General features: G+C 42.5%; 3 protein-coding genes across 4 annotated transcripts; 1 reads left to right on the top strand and 2 right to left on the bottom strand.

Moving 5' to 3' along the window:
* Nucleotides 1–294: 294 nt before the first annotated feature.
* Nucleotides 295–6,438, bottom strand: mfsd1l (major facilitator superfamily domain containing 1-like). The gene is made up of 13 exons (XM_071907322.2): nt 6,310–6,438; nt 5,368–5,468; nt 4,960–5,069; nt 4,785–4,840; nt 4,534–4,677; nt 4,264–4,422; nt 3,976–4,091; nt 3,687–3,787; nt 2,933–3,044; nt 2,660–2,797; nt 1,539–1,678; nt 1,332–1,443; nt 295–1,102 (listed from the first exon to the last, which is right to left on the bottom strand). Exons 1-13 carry the CDS (start codon nt 6,329–6,331, stop codon nt 950–952), a joined length of 1,464 nt encoding a protein of 487 aa, XP_071763423.1. The 5' UTR covers nt 6,332–6,438; the 3' UTR covers nt 295–949.
* Nucleotides 6,439–7,521: 1,083 nt separating this feature from the next.
* Nucleotides 7,522–12,220, top strand: eme2 (essential meiotic structure-specific endonuclease subunit 2). Of its 2 annotated transcripts, XM_071907323.2 has the most exons (8): nt 7,522–8,091; nt 8,498–8,619; nt 9,274–9,369; nt 9,726–9,850; nt 10,025–10,103; nt 10,695–10,810; nt 10,997–11,186; nt 11,838–12,220. In XM_071907323.2, exons 1-8 carry the CDS (start codon nt 7,635–7,637, stop codon nt 11,991–11,993), a joined length of 1,341 nt encoding a protein of 446 aa, XP_071763424.2. In that variant the 5' UTR covers nt 7,522–7,634; the 3' UTR covers nt 11,994–12,220. The 2 variants fall into 2 exon arrangements, with proteins under 2 accessions (XP_071763424.2, XP_078146924.1); XM_078290798.1 differs by lacking the exons at nt 9,726–9,850; nt 10,025–10,103.
* Nucleotides 12,221–12,880: 660 nt separating this feature from the next.
* spsb3b (splA/ryanodine receptor domain and SOCS box containing 3b) lies at nt 12,881–20,274 on the bottom strand. Its single transcript, XM_078290896.1, has 7 exons — nt 20,228–20,274; nt 17,173–17,308; nt 16,077–16,272; nt 15,212–15,399; nt 14,907–15,009; nt 13,689–13,814; nt 12,881–13,561 (listed from the first exon to the last, which is right to left on the bottom strand). Exons 1-7 carry the CDS (start codon nt 20,266–20,268, stop codon nt 12,975–12,977), a joined length of 1,377 nt encoding a protein of 458 aa, XP_078147022.1. The 5' UTR covers nt 20,269–20,274; the 3' UTR covers nt 12,881–12,974.
* Between the last annotated feature and the right edge of the window lie 293 nt (nt 20,275–20,567).

Here is a 20,567-nt window from a genome sequence, read left to right as displayed (position 1 = left end):
TCACTTACAACTAGCCAATTGTCTTTGTACACTGCATTTCTTCTAACAGCCATAAGAGGGCAACATTGAATCATTATGATAGTGAAAACGACATGGTTTATGCATAAAACGAACACTTTAGGTATTTGATGTTTTTGGGGAAAAGAATGATGTTATCACTGAATGCTGTTATGTTAGTGAATATCCCAAAAACGTGTGATATTCAGTTTCCTGTAACAAGCTCATTATGCAGACAAGGTGCAAAGACCACACCAGCAAAAACAGTGAACAGCATTTTATTTTTGCTGTTTTGGCAATACAAAATAGATCAAATTCCCTTCTTCAAGTAGATATTAAAATCCCTAGCCACAAACATACAATAAAACAGTTACAAACGGTTCATTGTGTCATTAGGAATTAGGAAGGCAAAACATAAAAAAACAGACATACTGAATTTCTGCATGCATGAATATTTGTTTCTCACATGAAATGAAAAATATTTAATAACCTCAAAGAGATCAATAAGGTCAATAACCTTAATATAGTCAATACGATACGGTTGTGCAATGGTGAAACTGATGAGATATTTTTTAGCTAAAAGTAATCAAGCAATCAATTAGCTAAAATTCAAGAAAGTTAAAATTATTAGTCTTAAAAAAATAAAATCAATGGACTTCTGTCCAAAAAACAAACTGTTTTGAATCCCTTAGAGAGGATAAAGTCAAAACCTGTAATACTTGGTGCAAAGTTAACATAGTGTATAGACAAGATTTACATTTTAATACTACATAACATGGATTGTTCTGGTTCATAAAGCTACTCAGTAAAGTATCCACTGTACCAGCCAACGATACAGCATGGGGAGGCAGTGCAATCAGTGAGATGTGTAACAAACTACCTGAAGGGGCAAAGTTTAAAAGAAGCAATGGGGAAATGTTCAAAGTTAAGAAAATGGTGAACATGATAAAATTTAGGAGTTGACAGAAGGAGAGCGGACCACCCCGTCGTTGTCCTCCTCTTCCTCGTTTTGCCCTTCCTCTCCCTCCACCAGAGGCTCTCTGTCAGTGGGGCTGCTGGCAGCCGGGGCTCCAGACCTCTTGGTCGTCTTGTTCAGAGTCCCACCCTGAGAAACAAGCAAAATAAACTCAACTGAGCACACTGGTTATACTGTACTGAAAATGTGCTGATAAAATTCACTCGTACCACCCAAAAACTGGTGTACACTTCAAACTTTGAAACCCTTTTTAACCCCAAGCTGTTTTTTTTTACCATACACAAATTATGCCAAATCTCTGACGAAATAACTTGATTCTACAGAGTATTTTTGAAGCAATCCAGATGAGCGGTCTGACCTGTCGGCGGTCTACAATGTTGAGCAGCACTGAGGTGACGATGCAGCTGACGGTGTTGGCCAACATGAAGATCATCATCCTCTGCCAACGCCACAGCGGAATCTTAGTTTCACTGGCAAACACACGGAGAACACACACTCAGTAAGCATATAAGACCATTACATATACCATGCCTGCACTGCAGTGAGGTCCTGAAGTGTATTGTACCTCGACTTGGTGCCCAAAATCTGCCCGACAACCAGATTGGATACTCCAATGCCAATCATCTGTATGGAGGTGGCCAGGCCCATGGCCGTGCCCAGAGTGGCCTGAGGGACCACCAGAGGGATGGAGGGCCACATGCTCGCCTGCAACACAGCAAGGATGGTTAACACTGACAGACAACACACATAAAAACACAATGCTAATACATTTGGAAACACCCGAGACAGCTCTCCCTTTCTTTTTTAACACCATTAAGCCATGTATAATGGGTGTATTTGTAAATCCTATTTAGCCTGTTATCTTATGAGTATTAATGTTCAGATCAGGCTAATGCAAAATTGGCCATGCTGGTTAGATTTTGAATAGGATGTAATGGAGAAGGGAGAGAAATGACAGCTAAATGATACTGCTGGGCAAATGGCCAAATCCTTAAAGTAAAAATCCACTCTCGGATACTCTTACACTGTTATATATCATCAATCTGTGATGTTCAATGCATTCCAGGAGTTATTTTGTGATTATGTGTTGTAATTTACTTTTTATTGCACCGACAATCCCTCAACCTGTCAAGTCTACTTTTACTTCAGTTAGTGAAGTTTCCCAGAAGAAGAAGACTCTTAACAACCATCAGAAAACAGGCATGAACTTGTTTCCTTTCAATCACAGGTGGGTGTATGGGCATATAAATATAAACCAGCTAGCCAACTAGTTTGTGAACATTGGTGCACGTCTTGTGGCTGCATTGCATTCTGGTCTATTGAGGCTACTGTTGGTGGAGAAAGTGGTCTCTCTGCCTCTTCTATGATGGATTTCTCCCTGTATGATTATTGACCATCGGTGTAAAATAATGAGTCTAGATAGAAGCCCTCTCTGATTCTGATTTGTCTCCAGAAAAATATACCACTAAACAACAAAAAAGGTTGAGAAAAGCACAGCACCTCGCTAAAAGCTGTTTTTTTAACAGTGTTGAAGTGTTTTAGGGTGGATTTTTCCTTTCAGTTCGACCCAAGCCCAAATACAGTGTGTCCTCACTCCTACCTCAAGAACAAATCTATAGCTGCTCTAACAGAGGATCAGCCCTCCATCATCTACACAAAGCCCCTGAGTGGCAGAGACAAACTCACAGCGGCGAAGGAGTAGGTGACTCCCAGCCAAATGGTGGAGACCAGAGGCGGGACGAAGGTGAAGGCCAGGAGACCAAACACAGGCAGGGTGAGGATGGCACAGGCCACCGCGAAAACCCCTCGCAGACCCACATAGTCCTGGAACACAAAGACACACACACAGGAGAAAGTCAAATTTAGCATCAACTTCATTTAAAATTTACTTGGCAATGACGGACACCTCAAAGTTCAAGCGATTTTCCTGATAGGGGTTTACAGGTTCGGGATACTTACAATGAGAATGCCCACAATGGCTGAGAGGACTAGTGAGCTGTCATAAACTGCACCAGCGATGTAGGCAGCCTCCTTCTGACTGTAGCCGCTATACTTGTCCTGAATGAACTTACTGGACAGGGAAAACAGAGTGGACATGTGTTAAAATAAAACTGAAGCGAGTGGATGATTTGCCGATATACGTAGGGCCGATATTGGCTTTTTATTAAATATAGGATATCAGCCAGTCATGTGGTCCACTGTCAATATGATTGAGGTTCCTCTCTGACCACAGCTACATAAAAACAGTGTGTAAATCCTGCATTGAAATTGCATTTTCTTCGCATATTTTGTTTGTTCATTTACTTGTTAATTTATGGGTTTTTTTTGTAAATTATTTCTTTATTTAAGTGCCTAATGTATCCCAGAGTTTCCCTATCACTTAAGGAGCTGCTATCTTGCCTAAAAGAATTTCATTAGTATGGGTGTCAGTGGAGAATTGTAGTGTCACACAGGGTCTAAATGCTGTTTCAGAGGCTTTTCCATTCTGCCAGGAATACAATTCTAGGGGAAACACTGAATACTTGTACTTTAGTTGGCATGAACATGGTAAAATATAAAGAGGTATTGAATATCAGCACAAAATATCAGCTATCGGCCTCCTCAGTCTAAAAATATCAGTATTTGTGTCAGCCTTCAAAAGCCCATTCCCGTCAAACCCTAATATGCACCACTGATCTGTAAGTGTGTGGTGTGTTGATGTTAAATTCTCTACCTGGCATCAGCGATGAAGGGGAAGATGCCATTGTAGAAGAACATGATGGTGAGAACCAGCAGCCAGTATCTGAGCGACAGCAGCTTCACATCCTGAATCCTCTGCACACACACACACACACATTTAAAACATCAAAATCATAGCAGGGCATACAACGAACACACTCCTGACCAATGAAGGTTTAATAAACATTGACACCAAGAAAGATAAGACCAGATATCTGTAACGTCCCATACACTACATATTATTAGATTGGATTCAGACTGTTGCTAAAAGCGAGTATTCGTACCACTTTGCGGGACTCTTCCTGGATGGCGCCTTCCAGCCCCAGCTGCTTCATCCCTAACTTGTCCAGGGCACTGACTATGATGGCAGACATGAAGCCCAGCACACACAATATCGCACCTGGAAAATGAAACATCACATGCAACGCAGCATTAGAAAAATCTATTTTCTTGTTCTACTCTTCTCTTCTATTCAGACATGCCGTAAACCTCCAGGTGTCTCACCCCTACAGACTCACAGTCAAAGAAGGGGACTGTCTGGTGTCTAATGTGCATCTCCATCCTCTACCTACCTCCCCACAGAGTCCACTGCATGCCATAGCTTTCCTCGAATTTCTGGGTGAGGAAGAAGTTGAGGACAGAGCCGAGGCGGGAGAAGGACAGGGTCAGACCGAAGGCCAAGGCCAGCTCCTTCCCTCTGAACCAGAAGGCTGTGATGCGGTTCTGAACAACTAATGAGGAAGCGGGTGAGAGAGAGAGAGAGAGAGAGAGGAGAGATTTAGGGATATTTGGGATAGTGGTCTCGGCCCAGTAGTGTGTATTGCATCGTCCGGTGGCCTTACTGGTCAGAGATCCGTTGCCTGAGCCGAACAGCAGGCGGCCTGTCAGCATGAGGGGCAGCAGGTAGGGAGTTCCTTTGAAGTGGGAACCCAGCGCAAAGATGGATGAACCCAAAACACACAAGAAAGAGAAGAGAAACACTCCGACTGCAGAGAGATAGGGAGAGAGAAATCCAATTGATTGGGCTTATTTTGTCCATTGCTTGTTTACAAAGATTTGCAGATAGGACATATTTACCCAGCTATGAACTTACAGCGGTTTCCCAATTTGTCAATCAGGAAGCCAGCCATGATTACTACCACTGCATTGCTGTTGATAGAGTAGAAACACACAATTATAGCTGTTATCTAACAAATGACATTACTGTTCATCTGTACATGTAGAGCATGGTGTGTGGAGCAAGTGCCAGTGTGTGTACTTGTACTTACGTCCATGCGTAAATGGCATAGAGAAGGTTGTACTGCTGAGGCGTCATCCCCAGTCCCACCACACAGTCCACCGTCCCATTGATCACTGTTGCATTAGGACAGGTCAGGTTCTGTTGCACGGGAGGAAGTCATGGACAATAGTTATTGTGTAACCTGCTGTCTCTCTTGCTGAGGGCAGCATTTGAAAATCTCCTGACACCAAGGTACAATTGTCATGCAGGGTTAATGTGGAGGAATCAGGTCTGTTGTGAGAAAACTTAAGGTAGACTCAGTGGTGTTACAAAGTGTGGGATAACACCTTTTGACACTAATGTATATGGAAAAGATAATCATTCAACATTTTTAGCTGTGGTGAATTTGGTACTGGCGGCAACTTTAAGCCGGTCTGCCCTGCTAACACTTACTTACCCCCTGAAACTGGTCCTGCAAAACGCTGGGGATGTCGAAGCAGAAATAGGAGCCAAACGTCAGCAGGCAGTTGAAGAACAGCACCACAAAGCGATAATATGCTGCAAAAATAAAAGAATGATAGTCACACCATATGCAAACATGAAATCACTGGTCTTTGGTGGCCATTTCAATGACTTTTTCAAATCCAGTTTCACTATGGAAGCCAATCTAAACATTGGACAGGAAACCACAGAAACCACATAACCTCAGTATTTTAACACATAGTGATGAAAGCATGATGGTATATTTTTTCATTGAAACCTCAGAGAATGGACTCAAATACTATCCATAACTGAACTATACTATATTTGAGTGCTCTGATGGAGAGTCCACCCTACAGCCTAGAGTCTAGTCTAGTCTTGTTTATTTATATAAAGTTGGTCTTGGCTTTGTTCACCAATTGAACTGAAATAATCTGAGTAACATCTCATATGAAATACTGAACATTTTGTACCCCTCAACCAATTCAGCTCAGTTAACAGGGAGGTGAATTTATTTGATACTTTTGGTTTTATACATTCCCACAAATTGTGTCCAGAATTTCATTTTAACTCTGCTGAATGGAGCATGAAGCAAGAGGGAAAAAATGCAGTTTGTGTGTGGGAAAAACACCATTTACACAACAAAAAGGGGCAAAAGTCGTGGGTGGTGGTGAATGCAGAACAACAACAGCGAACAGCGAACAGCGAACAAGGCTTTTATTATAACAAATCCAATGAATAGCAACCCGTTGCTGATAAAGGATTTGGCAACTTTCCACTTGGTCATCCAAACAGGCTGGTTAGTTAGTTACACTTCCAGCAGAAAATGTTGAGTTGGCACAATTGTACAGGGAAGTCTAGCGATGCTGAATCTGGTGACTGAAAATCACTGTGGAATAGAAACAACAGTCAGACTTACGTTTCTCCGCCGGCTGCGCCATGGTGAAGTAAAAGGACGATGGCAATAAAAGAAAACTTCAAACTCCCATCCTGTTGTTTTGTTTACATGGACAGTGGAGCAGGGTGAGGTGAAGCCCGCTACTGACCCAGACTGCTGCTTGCGCCTGCAGACTGCGCGCTGTTTATAGTGCATGGATCGATATGTTGGTCCGTAAAAGGCGCTGCCGATGGTTTGGAAATCTGCGCACAACGCAATTCTGCAGCGGAACTGACTGCCCCTGCCTCGTGTGTCTACGTCACTTCCTGGCTTTCACAATAATGCATTTGGATTGATTGGCACCAGTCAAGTGTCTCCAAAATGTTGCTGACTGTAGAATTATCTGAAATTAAAGACATGGAATCAATGTAGTTTTCTGAAAAAGTATCAGATCACAGATGTTTTTAAAAGTATATGTCATGTAACCAAGAGAGAGAGAGAGTAGAGAGAAAGAGTAGAGAGAAACAGTAGAACACATCAATTCTGTAATCCCTTCTTTAACTTTGCTTAGTAAGCACATGTATCATAAATACTTTATGATTATTATATTATAAAAAAAAATTATTTCAAAATTTTTAATCATCACTGTCATTGTTGTTACTGTCCAGAACTATTCTATGTCATTAATCTATGTATTTAATATGCAGTTTATTTCGTTTTATTTTACTTTATTTCTATCCCATTTCTGTTTGACTCTATGCTTTGGCAACATGTGCACATTAATTGAATTGAGAGAGAGAGAGAGAGAGAGAGAGAGAGAGAGAGAGAGAGAGAGAGAGAGAGAGAGAGAGAGAGAGAGAGAGAGAGAGAACAACAACTCTGATCTCTGCTACTCATTCAGACTGCTAATAATCTGTGCTGCTATCTTCCCCTGCCCGAAACTAACCTTTGTGGCTTAATCCAATAACCAAACACCTGTGCCGGCTGGTGTGTACAGGTGCTGCCTTCTGCTGTTTCCACTTAAAGCACCATAATCTACTTTTTAGTCATGCATTCTGTTTGACAGTATGTGACATATGGCTGGGACAAACTACTACATATCCCCTATTCATAGTCTTATGGAACAGGGACGAAAACAAGGCGGTTTTGCATGAAAAGGGCTTAGATAAAGTGGCTGAACCGAGCGCGTTTTGATATGTCCCTCAACGGACACCATCGGAGGAGACAACAGAGATGATGATAGGACAATAAAAGTCTGTGGCATAAAGGTTGCAAAGTGCAGTCCTACGATGAGACCGGTATGTGTTTTATTAAACTCACAAGTTAACAGTGATTGCACGAGTTTGATTCTGCCTTAAGATGAAAAAATGTCTGTCCTACAAAGAGCCAAAACATGGGAAATATCCGAATCAGAGGAAAGCGACGCTGACACGAAACCCGATTTAAAATGTGATGAGAGCAGACACACTGCGGCTGTCAAAACAGACTGTGACAAGAACCAAAGTTCAGACGAAAAAAGCAAAACCCTCTCAGCGTCAGCGACGAAAAGCGAGTCCACTAGTCAGGGTAGTCGGTTGTCTCCTCCACGAGTGAAGTCTGGTACCCCGAGTCCTGCGAGGAAACGCCGCAGCAAGGAGGAGCTGGAGGCAGACAGACTGAAAGCCAAGGAGAGGAAGGAGTCGAGAGATAGACAGAAGGAAGCTAAAGCCAAGGAGAAGGAGGAGAAGAGACAGGAGCAGCAGAGGAGGAGAGAGGCGGCCGAGCACCTGAAGAGGCTCAGGCCGGAGAACTGCCTCAGGTGTCTGACTGTCTGCGTAGATCCAGGTACAGAGAGCGTGTGTGGGGGCTTTTGATGCCTTCAGGTGCTGTGGGAAATATCGGTATTACGAGCTGAACGCACCTGAAGGAGACAGCAAAGTAGTAAATATGACTGGGAGAGATGGGAGTTGCCGATGTGACATTTAAGGGGCGGAGAGCATGTCAACAACAGATAGTAAAAGAAATGTATTTCATTATTATCTGGCATTGTTGGGATTCCTATGTAAGTAATTGGTATTTTGAATATTTTTGTGTTCACTCGCACAACTCTTAAACTCAGAAGTCGGAGCTTACAAGTAGCACTTGAAGGCAGCATTTGACCAAGTTATGAGTACAACTACAGTAGAGGGACAAGCTGAAATAACACACGTGCATCAGTTTGTCTATATATGTCCATCTGTCTTTCCCCCAGCTGTTCTACAACATGACGGCTCTGACATCTTGCTGGACACCCTGGTCACCTTTGAGTGGAAGTTTAGTATTGAGAGCCAGCAGCTCCCTCACAGCATCACCTGGACCAGAGACTTACCTGAGGTTGGTACATAACACACACACACATACACACACACACACACACACACACACACACACACACACACACACACACACAACAGGCAAACCCTCTCCTCAACACTTAAAAAATCCACTTTTTTGTGTAGTGTCAGCACTTAAAAAAGTAAAATAATCTTGAATTGACTTTAATTGATAGGGTGGACAGCTACTAATGCACATTTCCAAATCGGTATGTTCTCATTATGTTATCTGCATGATCTGTTAAGTGTATATAGCCTATTTGATATGATGAATATTTTTTTACAAAGCAAGTCTTTGTGCTGAGACAGTTTCTGTACATGTGGATGGCCTTCTGTAAACTTATGAATATGACCCACATTTTGCACATCATGTGTATAAGCTGTAAATTCTTCATAATCCCATGTTGTCTCATTTGAATTTGTATACAACTTCATATTTCACTAATGTTTCTTTGTATGGCGCACTGTGGTTATTTTGGACACCCTCATAATGCTATAACTTTTTCATACCTTTCTCTCATATGTTCTTGAAAGGTTGGAATTGTTCGTCGCATTATGTTTAATACCCCTCATTTGCTAGATTTTAATTTTATATTCAGTTTTTTTCCAATTTTCCCAGTGAGATCATTATTAAAGTTTCATCTTGTCTTGCCAGCAGGGAGAGGACAGCAAGGGACCGGTGGAGGAGGAGCAGGTCGTTCTGGTGCAGGGTCTGACTGACTTCATGGACATGGTGATCTGTGTGAAAAAAGTGAGCTTCCTTTGCAGTGATAGCATGAAGGTTGAAGGCAGCCTGAATGATAGAGTCCATTGATTCAGCTCACTTTTTGAGAATATCCCCAACAGTGTAGCTGAATGTGTAGTCTACTATCCATAGTGTAGTCTACTTCATTATCCCATAGCCCTTTGCACTGTATGTAAGACCCTGTTAATGTTCTGTAAGTTGTCAATATGCCCCAATTTCACCAACACAAATTCCTCTACATTTATTTATTTAATGCGATTGTGGTTCTGATTCTGAATTCAGGTAGGCTGCGTGTTGCTTGTATGTTTGATAGTGCTTATGCTGCGCTCCATGTCTTCCTCCATGTTTTGTTGCCACTCCAGATGCTAGAAAGTGATGGGGAGGAGTCAGGAGTGGAGTCTTTCCTTAGTCCGCTATTGGAGTGTCTCAACCGTGATGCCAACAAGGTGGTCACTGTGTTAGTGATAGACTCTCAGACAAACTACAGGTCAGTGTATCCGTCTGTGACGGTGGCTCCTCAGATAGATAGATAGATAGATAGATGCATGCTTCATTACCTACTTACTTACTTACTTTATCACTCTTTATTGTTCTCTTTCATGGAAACCTTCTGACTGAGTCATTTACTGTCGTTTACTGACTCCCACTATGATCTTTACAGGACTAAAGCCTACGGTGGGCATTCACTAGGTCAGATGCTACAGTCCCAGTTGGGGATGGAGGCTCTGGACATTGAGGAGGTCAGCTGAGTTTTAATCTCTTCCCTCCTGAGACTAGTTTTACAGCAGGGCATAATTGATTTTAAATCTGATAATGTGAATAGCTTACAATGCATATTGGCATGTTTGGACACATCTCTGTGTGTGGCGCTGTTGTCGTGTGAAAAAATTGTAACTTCAGTTTTGGTGATTTTCATGTTTTAGCTTGAATTGAAGGATTACATTTTCTCTATGGATTGAGAAAATTCTCTGACCTCTTGGGCTCATGAAACCCTTTCAGAATACGTTGGATAATGTCAACAATGCGGAAAAAAAAAATGTTTTCTTAGTTCCTGAAAAATTGACATTCTGGAAATATTAGGTTTTTGGCTATTTACCAGTTGTAAAAATTATTTGTTTTATTATCTTCAATCCACTACATTTGTCTTCATCTTATCTTTATCATATTCTCTGCTCCTGCGGAAATCTAAATTCCCCACAGGAATCATTAAAGTTTCAACTCCTCTAACTTAAACTTACTTGACCATTTTCAGATCTTGACTGTGATTTACTCTTCCTTCAGCTATATTGAAGATGAATGGCCTCTTTACTTCTGTCTCCATCCCTCTCCAGGTTCTTGTGTACCTGCAGCTCTACAAGAATATCTCTCTGGTCTTCCTGGATGGCTGGCAGGACATCACTGACCATGTGTGCGCTGTCACCAAGGCCTTGTCAAAACGCCCTTTCAAGTACGCACCTACTATCATAGGAAAACGAGTTGCTTCCAGACTCTCCGTTCTCCTTTCAAGCTGATGTACTTACTCACTGACTAAAAAGCTGGCAGTAGCAGAATTGGGATGACACCCAAGTTACCACCTGATCACCTTTAGCCTCACAGACAAAATGTTACAGATTGTATCTCCATGTCCTGGCAGACTGCTGACGGAGCGGGCGGAGCTGCCGTTCTGTGTGGACGGCTCGTGGGCCAGCGGGGTTCGGGCGGAGCGGGACGGCTCGGGGCTGAGCCAGGTGTGGAGCAGGCAGATCCAGCAGCTGAACAGGGTTAGTCCCGCTGTGGCCTCCACCGTGACCGCAGCCTACCCCTCTCCTCAACTACTGCTGCAGGTACAGCTGAGTGGCCACCCAGGCTAGAAATGTGTGCACTCGGGGTGTTTCGGATAAATTTGTACACCAAAATGGCTTATCGTCGCTGTTGGGTGAAAACCTCGTACCTCCAAGGTGTCAGCTTTTCAAGAACCAAGAAAGTCAGCCTTGTTTTAAGCTTCATGACAATGCAGTTTTTATCCAATGGTTTTTTGAAATGTGTTGAATTTTCTCAACCCATAGAGGAGCATGTAATCCTTCAGTTGACATGCAAACATGACAATCAGCAAAATTGGAGGTATGAGGGTTTTTTTTACACGTTAACAGTGACATGTTACAGTGCGAAATAAAGAATAATGGGATGTGTTACCTTAGATGCAATGTAGATATAAAGAGTAAAGAATAAAGAGTAACAATCCACATGGAGGATTGTTGTTAAGATGTGGCAAAACATGTCAAGAATAGCTTTCAACAGCAAATGTCCAAATCTCACATTTATGCTTAATTAAACTCTCACATGGAAACACTTTTAACTAAGTGGTAGGATATAGTATTGCCAGAGTTTTATTCACAGGACATTATTTATCTGACGTTTTTGTGCATGTTTTGACCCGGATTAATTTCTACTTTTCATGTAATATTTTCTTTTCCGTCTCCCATGTTGTTTTTCAGGCCTACCAGAGTGTGGAGTCGGAGGAGGAGAAGAAGGGGCTGCTGGCCGGCCTCTTAGTGAAGAGTGGAGGAAAAGAGAGACGCATTGGACCAGAGATCTCAGCCAGAGTCTACCGCTGCCTCACAGCCCACAACCCCCAGCTGGTGCTGGACTAATTGGTCCAGGCCCTCTTAAGATCGAGCTGGATGGATGTAAGACAGGACTAATCTGGTTTCTAATGGACCCTTGTCACCACTTGGCTACTAATGTATTAATGTAGATGTTTACAGGCTAACAATATGCCTTGGATTGACTTGGATATCATGTTCAGTTTCCAGTGGAACATTATTTATACTCATCTGAACCTCAAGAGAGTTGAGGAGGGTTAATCATATAATGTTGTTATGTGATTTTGTTGTTGAGGAGGGTTAATCACATAATGTTGTTGTTGTACTGCAGGATGATTTGTTTTCTTTATATAAGAATTATAAAAAAAAAAAAAAAAGCTGCATCAAATCTTTTGTTTTTGTTTTATTTTATAGAATTAAGAAAGTTCATAAAGTAAGAAAGCATACCTCTAAATAGAAAAAAAAAACAGTTGAGTAGCAAACCTCCTTGTAAGCAAAAACCATTGCTGATATTCAAACCAAATGCTGATTATAAAACACATTTACAAAATGTCATTTCCACAGTATCAAAAAGCAACGTTTTCCCTGGGAGTTTATCCCTGAGAATAACATGTTTACACATTCACAAGATTTACAGTGTCTGGTTGTCAGATTCTAATCTGGCAAACATTAGGCCTTCCAAAGACTGACTGTCATATATGAAAAGGGAGAAATATCAAAGAGTAACACATATGGCTCTTGTAAGCTCCATGATAGACATTGGCTAAAATGAGAATGACCCAGATGTCACTCTAACATCAGTCATCACAACTGCATAACATACTGTATCTCACATGCTACATACTCACTTCCTTCTTCCCATTCACTGACTAAGTTGTTTGAATGACACAAAAATGCTAGATAAAAAAGAGAAGTGAAAGTATAACCCAAGGGTGCTCTTTCCTCCATGTTTTCCAACAGAAGCTGTTGATGGCAATGGTAGAATAGCAGTGTGCCAAACGCTTACTCGTACATGTTTTGGCTACAGAGTCATGTCCAGCGGCATCTTTTGCTCTGGTAGTCTTCCGGCTCAGAATAGCAGCTATCGTAGTCGCTGCTGGGGGGAGTGGGAGGGCAGCGGCAGGCACACGGCTGAGCCGGCGCTGAGAGCATGCAGGGGCACCGGTACGGGACCGTGCCAGGGAAGGGACTGGGACTGGGGCAGGGGCTGGGGGAGGAACAGGCACTGAGGGTGGACGCCGGGCTGGGGACGGGGCTGGGGACGGGGCTGGGGCCGGGGCTGGGGCTGGGGACGGGGCTGGGGCTGGAAGGCAGGCTCATCTCCTCTGGAAAGTCCTCAGGGGCGTCCACAGGCTGCTCCGAGTCGTCGGGGCTGCTGTCCAGGGTGAAGACCCAGCCTAGCTGCGTGTGGAGGAGGGTGCGCAGGCCCGGCGGCAGCTCCAGGACGTCCAGCACGTCTGGGCAGCGGGGCAACGCCTGGCGGAGCCGGGCGCAGCAGAGGTACTGCAGGGAGGTGGGGGTATAGCAGGCACGGATCACCTTCATGCTGCTCTTGGCTGCTGTGGAGCACACCATGGGGTAGAGCTTCTTGTTCTGCAGCCTGGTGGCAGCGACGCCTGATGAGCGGAGGAGGTGATGGGACAGAGTAAAAATATTGTTGATGAAGAAAAGACACTTGGCAGTCATTACTAAAATGTTTTGTGCAGCTAAACAGACCGGATTGAATCTCAGGAAAACACTCACCGATGCAGTGCCGATTCTTGTAGAAGGTCAAGGTACCGTACCAGGTGTCCAGGTGAACTCCTATGATGGAGCCTTGGCCAAACCTGGAGGAGAACTTCACCCTGTCCCCTTTGTGCTGGAAGAGACCTTCAAATAGATACAGAGTTGAAAAATACAAGAATAAGGATTTTTCTTGAATTACTGATTATCAAGGTCAAACGTCTCTGTCCAGTTTCATAGGTTCCTCTGGTAAGTCCATATGGAGCCAGAACAGTGACTTTAGTATTTGGCAGTTAACAGGAAAAAGTTGGCATTGTATTTGGAATTTTAAAAAAAATTGGCATTGAAAAACAGGACATTGGCATTGAAAACAAAAATTTAACTGAAAAAACAAAACAAAACATCGGCATTGAAAATCTTTCATTGAAAATAGTATTTATTGGAATTGAAAACAAATCTATGGAAAAATAAAACATTGGCATAAAAAAATAAAAACTTGGCATTAAAAATGAACTGAATGTAACACACTTTCAAATTTTTTGACCATGCACTCACAATCTTTTTTTTTTTTGTTCAAAATTTTTTTTTTCAATGACAGTTTCCATGGCACTCTTTTGGCATTGAGGGAAGGGGTTTTCAGTGGAGGGGCAGGGGCTTGATTTGCATCTAATCTGCAAATTTGGGGAAGAATGCTGGCTACCAGAAACTGATGAGAAGAAGAAGAATGCTGGCGTTCTTCTTTGGGGAAGTTGACCGAGAAACAAGCCCGGCCAGCAGTGACTTTTTCAACTCAGCTCTCAGCTGTGCTGGTCGGTAGATGCATCGGAGTTTGCCCTGTGACTGTTAACGGCCTGGAGGCGACGAGAGAGCGCAGCCTCACTGCTCGACCGGGGGAGCGGGCTGCAGGGAGAGCAAACAGATGCAGCTCTGATGCATCTACCGACCGGTCCAGCTGAGAGCGGAGCTCGACAAGTCGGTCAGGCTTGTTTCTCGGTCAACTTCCAGTCAGTTTCTGGTAGTCAGCATTCTTCCCAAAATATGCAGATTAGATGCAAATCACACTCCTCGTCCCACTGAAAACCCCTCCCCTCAACACCAAAAGAGTGCCAAGGAAACCGTTATTGAAAAAAAATTTTCAATTCCAAATACAATGCCAAATTTTTTTCTTTCAGTGCCAAATATTAAAGTCACTGTTCTGGCTCCATAAGTCCAGGTCTATTTTAATCGCTGCACTCTAACCTGTGTAGGAGAGCCCCCAGCTGTCCTCATCGTGGCCCAGCAGGCTGCAGAAACTGTGTTTGAACTTCTCCAGGTTCACCTCCAAAGTTCCAATGCCCACCATCTACCGGTCAGTACCAACCCAATGAAAACAGGACCCAAAATGTACAGGTTAACAAAAGCTCAGAAAAGAACAACAGTAGTTCTGTTTTAAATGATCCTCAACATCCATCAGTCATAACTGAGTTTGAGAGACTTTCAAGCCTAGTTCAGTTTTAGCGCCATACTATAATAGCTCCATACTGTTCAAGCTGACTGCCACCCACCATGTCAGTCCCATAGACGGGAGAGGTCATCTTGATTTCCCAGAAGTGCTGGCCCTCTGCGAGCTCCTTGGTGCCGCGGATGGCAGCCGTGCCGCAGCTGTAGTCTGAGTGAAAGCTCACCTTCCTGTTGTCAGAGCTCAGGAAGGCTCCGGCGGACATGCAGTGTTCGTCCCACACCCAGTCAAAACCTGAAACACACCAGACATGAACAGCTGTACTGACTGGATACCTAAAACTTCATTCTTGTTCACCTCCGACAAGGTTTTCACCCCTGTTTGTTTGTTTGTTTGTCTGTCTCTAAGCAGGATATCTGAAACATTTATTGGATTTCCATGAAATTTGAACAGATAGGTCTTGTGCCAAGAGACAATTGATTAGATTTTGGTGGTTATCTGGGATTTCTGCCATTAGTTAATTATCATTATTTAGCCATTATATCGTTTTTTTTAGCCATAACTATGAAACTAACAGACATAGAGACTTGATTCCAAATCCTATGGGAATGTTTGCAGGGTGAACAAATCAATGTAATTTGAATTTGAAGTGATGGGAATGATGTCTTTGGGTATTACAGCAAGTTGTAGAATTGGTGCATTGGCAGAGGTTTGCGCTCTCTGAGTGCCTTCTAGTTCTGTGCTTATTTCTGTGATCTATGATGAATGTGGAACAGATATTGCTCACCAAAAGCCAATTATAAATGTAGCTATGTATAATATACTTTCATAATATTGTCAAGGATAATAAGCCTAGAGATACACCGAGAGAAGTTGTTACACTAGTCCGCCCACCTGCAATACTGCACTAGTGTCAATATGGTGTACCAAGCTAAACACCCTAGATCACTGTGTTCATCAGCCTTCCTCACCCTGGTCCTCCTCCCCACAGAGGCAGTCACTGATGGGACTGAAGCCCAGCAGGCCGACCCCGGGACCGGGCTCCTCCTGGGGGTCACACTGGCAGAAAGACTCCCCCATCACAGGTCCTGTGCTGGGCCTGGACACCACCTCAGCCACAGCCTGGGACCTGGCCAGGTAATCCACCTCAGAGTCCAAATCGCTGATCTGGTTGACACAAACAGTACAGACAGCGTCGTGTAAGTCCAGAGACGTGGCCATGGTTCAAGGATTTTGGCTTGGAGGCAGGGGAAGGAATTAGATCCAGTGGAGAGAGGCTGTAAACTGTATTTTGAAGTCTTCTCAATTCCACGGACAGCTGTGATACTTTTTGAAAAGAATAACTCTTTCTTAGCAGCAAAGACGTCTGAACTAACAGAGTGACAGCTTGGCAAGCCTGGACAGGGAAAGTTCAAATGCAGAAATGACTTTATATTAACTTTTACTCAAAACTTCCAGACTGTTCCTGTTGCCTCCACCATCCAGCAATCTAGTTGTGCTCTCTACAATCTAACCAGCACAACTGTGACTGTCATCACCTATATGACATGCTCAAAAGACCCAACGAGATGGCCTTTTCCCCTAAAAGCTGTCCATGACTCCTATTGGTGAGACAAGCCATGTGTGCCAGCAGGTAAAAATAGACCCTGTCCAAAAATACAGTGCCCCCTATCCACGTCTTAGACACAGCCATTTTGAGACGGGGGACAATCCCAGTGGAAAACTACTGGTTGACTCGAGAATTGAAGTTACCTCTCCTTCTCTTTCACTGCCTCACCAGTTTTGATGACTGCACTGAAGTACTGGATACATCTACTACTTATTTTTCCAACTAACAACTACTACTACATCATGTAAGTGTCTCTTGTTAAGTGTCTCTTTCTCCAAACATACCCAATATGCACCTCTTCAGCATTTCCTATAACACCCACTCCCTTTTTTTCCTTCCGCTCATTTTAAAAGTCTCTCTTTTCCTTTATACTCAACGCTTTTCTCCAATTCCCTTATAATCATTCTCTTTTTTTTTGCTCTATCCCACACCCCGACGTCTCCCGGGCTCCTTCTCACCTGTGTTGTCGTCTGGCCCTCCCACTCCTCTCTCTCAGAAGCCTGGATCACTGCCATGGCATCTGTCTCCTGCCGTGTCTCGATCCAAGCCAAAAGCCGAGCCCGGCCGTTCCTGCCCCTCCTCAGCATGGCCGCTCTGTGGACAGCAGAGCCAGCACCTCATGACCAGCTGCCATGTGTCATATACTTTTCATATATGTAAAGTAAGTGGTGTGTTGAGTGAGCTGTTTGTTCACAGTTTATTTATTTAGAAGCAGGCTAAATTCAAAGCAGGGAGCTGGAAATACTTCCTATTTCAGCTTACAGTACAATACAGTATATAGACTCAGCTGAATATGAATATTTCATTTCAAAATGAGAAATCCACGAAATGAAAAAAATTGACACATACATACTTACTTAATAAAGCATTGCTAGTATGAAAGTAAAGCACACATTGTGTTACTAGTTATATAGTTATGTGTCATCCTAAGATGTTTGCTTACAGAAATTGTTACATTTTTGAAGATGGAAACATTGACTGATGAATTTCTGGTTGCAAGCTTTTTCCAAAATTGATAAACATTTGGAATGAAACTCCTCACATGTTCAGCCCATCTTATGCAGCTGTGTAGAGACGGTGTGAGCTGCCGTTCACATTGTGTCTCTCAAATGTCTTACAAATTTGTGAGCATGCTATGGCAGAATATGTGAGAATCGGGTCTTTGTAAACGAGCTCTTGGCAATGTCTTATTTAGCTAATTTTCTTAATAAGAAGCTTTCATTATGTAAAAGCACCTTCACTAAGATCAACTATGTATTCACTAACTTTTGTCTTTCCCCATCAGCTGTTACCAATCAATAGGAAACTGCACAAATATCCTTTAGTGGAAACATTTGTAGACACCTTGAGACTGATCTTTGTGTGCAAGCTAGCCTAGTTCTATCTGTCCCAGATGCCACTGTTGGCAGCAGGAAGTGTTTCCATGCACTTGTTCAACCTTTAAACCTTCTGCTTTCCACTCTGGCAGGACGTCTGCTAGCTAGCTACAACAGCAGATAAACACAGATAAGGTCACCTGACCCAGTGACTACAATGTCTACCAATCGTAAGCATTTCATATCCTTACATTTTCACTCCTCCAATAACAGTGACCTCAAGCCCCCTCCCACAGAAATATCTCAGTCTTGGCAATGTCATTGATTTTGGAATAAAGGTTTGTGTTTAACTCTGAGAATGGCAGTGGATGGATGAATTGTGGAAAAAAATAAACAGTCTTCTGATATGATTTTATCTTCCACTTTCAAACATTATAATGATAGTGTTTTGAAGACTTGAGAAATTTTTTAAGTCACAATTTTGTTCCATCATGACAGTGAACAGCTATAGACCAAATGGTGATCACAGAATTCATAGGATCTTCAGTGTTCATTTGGTCAGTGGGAGTCAGTAATTTTACTTTTACTTAGGTATGTTTTGACTGAAGTATTGCACTTTGCTACATTTTAAATTGCATCCATTACAAAGCACATATTTTGTAGTCTCTCCATAAGCATTGCATCAGAAACTATCCAGTTGTAAATTGCATCTGCATCAAACACTGCATGTGCAACATCAACAGTGTTTTTATAGAGTAAACAATCAACGTTGATGATGCAATTGCACTTTACTTAGTACAGTTATTTTCTTAGTACAGAACCTCATTTGAACCTTTTGTCCTTTTGCCTTTTTTGCATTGTATGGGAAAGATCATGTAACAATGTGGTTTTTAAATGAGCTACTTCATACTTTTACTTTAGTAGATTTTTACACCCGTAATTTTACCGATACTTTAGTAAAGTTTCAGCAAAGTAACAGTATTTAGTTGGACATTATGGATATTTTGATAATCTTTCCACCTCTGCCCTTTACGACTTGTGAAGTACCTCCAAACTCATTCACTCAAAGCAGCATCTGACTATTACGTCAACTTTTTAATTGTATCAGTGCTGTGGCGTTCAGCACTCTAAACATCACAGCTGTTTCCCTGGATTTCAATGTTTTGTTTTGCTGATAAGTTCTCCTAACTGGTTAAGCATTCATTAGGATTTAAGATGCAGTGTATACCAACCTGGTAGCATGTCTTTGTTAATGCCACCAGTGAACAGAGCAGCTGGTGCCTGCTTTACAAGCAGGTGCAGGAGATAACAGCAGTTTAGATTAATTAGTCTGGAGCTAGTCTCACTTTAATTGGGCCTTACCCTACATACTGTAATGCCATCATCTGGACAACTCATCCAGGACAGACTATCACTGGCAATCATTGTTCTGATGGCCATGACGTGAATGCAGTGCAGTGGGACTGTGACAGAGACGTGAATGAGTTTTGTCTTTCAGTGTCAAATATAGAGACATTTTCTGTTGTAAAATCAAATCACTGTCCCTGAACTGTGCAGACCTTCCATTCAAATGCACCAGGTCTTATACACCAGGGTTTCCTCACTAGTTTCCTAGTGTAGGTAACTGTGCATCCAAAATGCATTGGATATGAAAAGAATAGCAACTGATCTTTCCAGAAAATCTGTATTTACTGTACAAGTGAATACAGTGAGGCTAGCTATCCTCGTCTCATACCTTCCTCCTTCCTTCTGTCATCAACATGCCCCTTGTCTTGAAGTTTAAAAAAGCCCTTCTCTCTCTCCATAGCTCTTATTTCACTTTCCTAGTATTTCTCTCTTGCATGATCATTTTACGGTCACAGGAATATTTTATTACATTTATTGTCACTTCTCCTTGCACTCATTTCTATTGTTTGCTCGTACTCTTTGTGATCTAGGAATCTTATTCTGCTGTTGCACTCATTTTAAGTCATTCTAGATAAGAGCATAACATTTCAATGCAAATTATTTAAAGTAAATGTTCCACTATAGTTGACATATTGTCCAAATTCTGTATTAATTTTGAATATATATATTAGGAAATACCATCAGAGGCACAATTTAACTCAGACAGTCTCTTTAGTTTGTGATTGCTTGATCATAAATATCAGTCACATACAATACAACACCTGCAGTCAAGACGCGGTTATGCTCTTACCTTATAGTAGTCCTCTTATGCACAGTCTTGCAATGGCTCATTTCAGTGCCGGTGTGCCTCTATGCCTCTATATCCGACTGTGCGACAGGTGCAATTTGCTCTCTGTCCCACTTCTCGGCGAGCCAGACGTAAACATTACTGCTCCACGCCCTCGTCTTGTGCTGATTGGATAAGACTATCTGGGGGAGGAGTTTATTTAAATTTTATTGCTTACCAAGTAGGGTAACAATCAATGGGATAGTAAGATAACTGTTGCCGTTGTGCAAATGATGTGGAAGTATTGTGTATGGTCTGCTGATAAAACATGCACGGGAATCCCCGTTACATTCTCAAGAGTTTT

The sequence above is a fragment of the Centroberyx gerrardi genome, chromosome 20 (genome assembly GCF_048128805.1).
Source record: "Centroberyx gerrardi isolate f3 chromosome 20, fCenGer3.hap1.cur.20231027, whole genome shotgun sequence".
NCBI classification, from domain to species: Eukaryota; Metazoa; Chordata; class Actinopteri; order Beryciformes; family Berycidae; genus Centroberyx; species Centroberyx gerrardi.
Note: the sequence above shows the minus strand (reverse complement) of the source record. Positions and strands in the feature narration are given on the sequence as shown.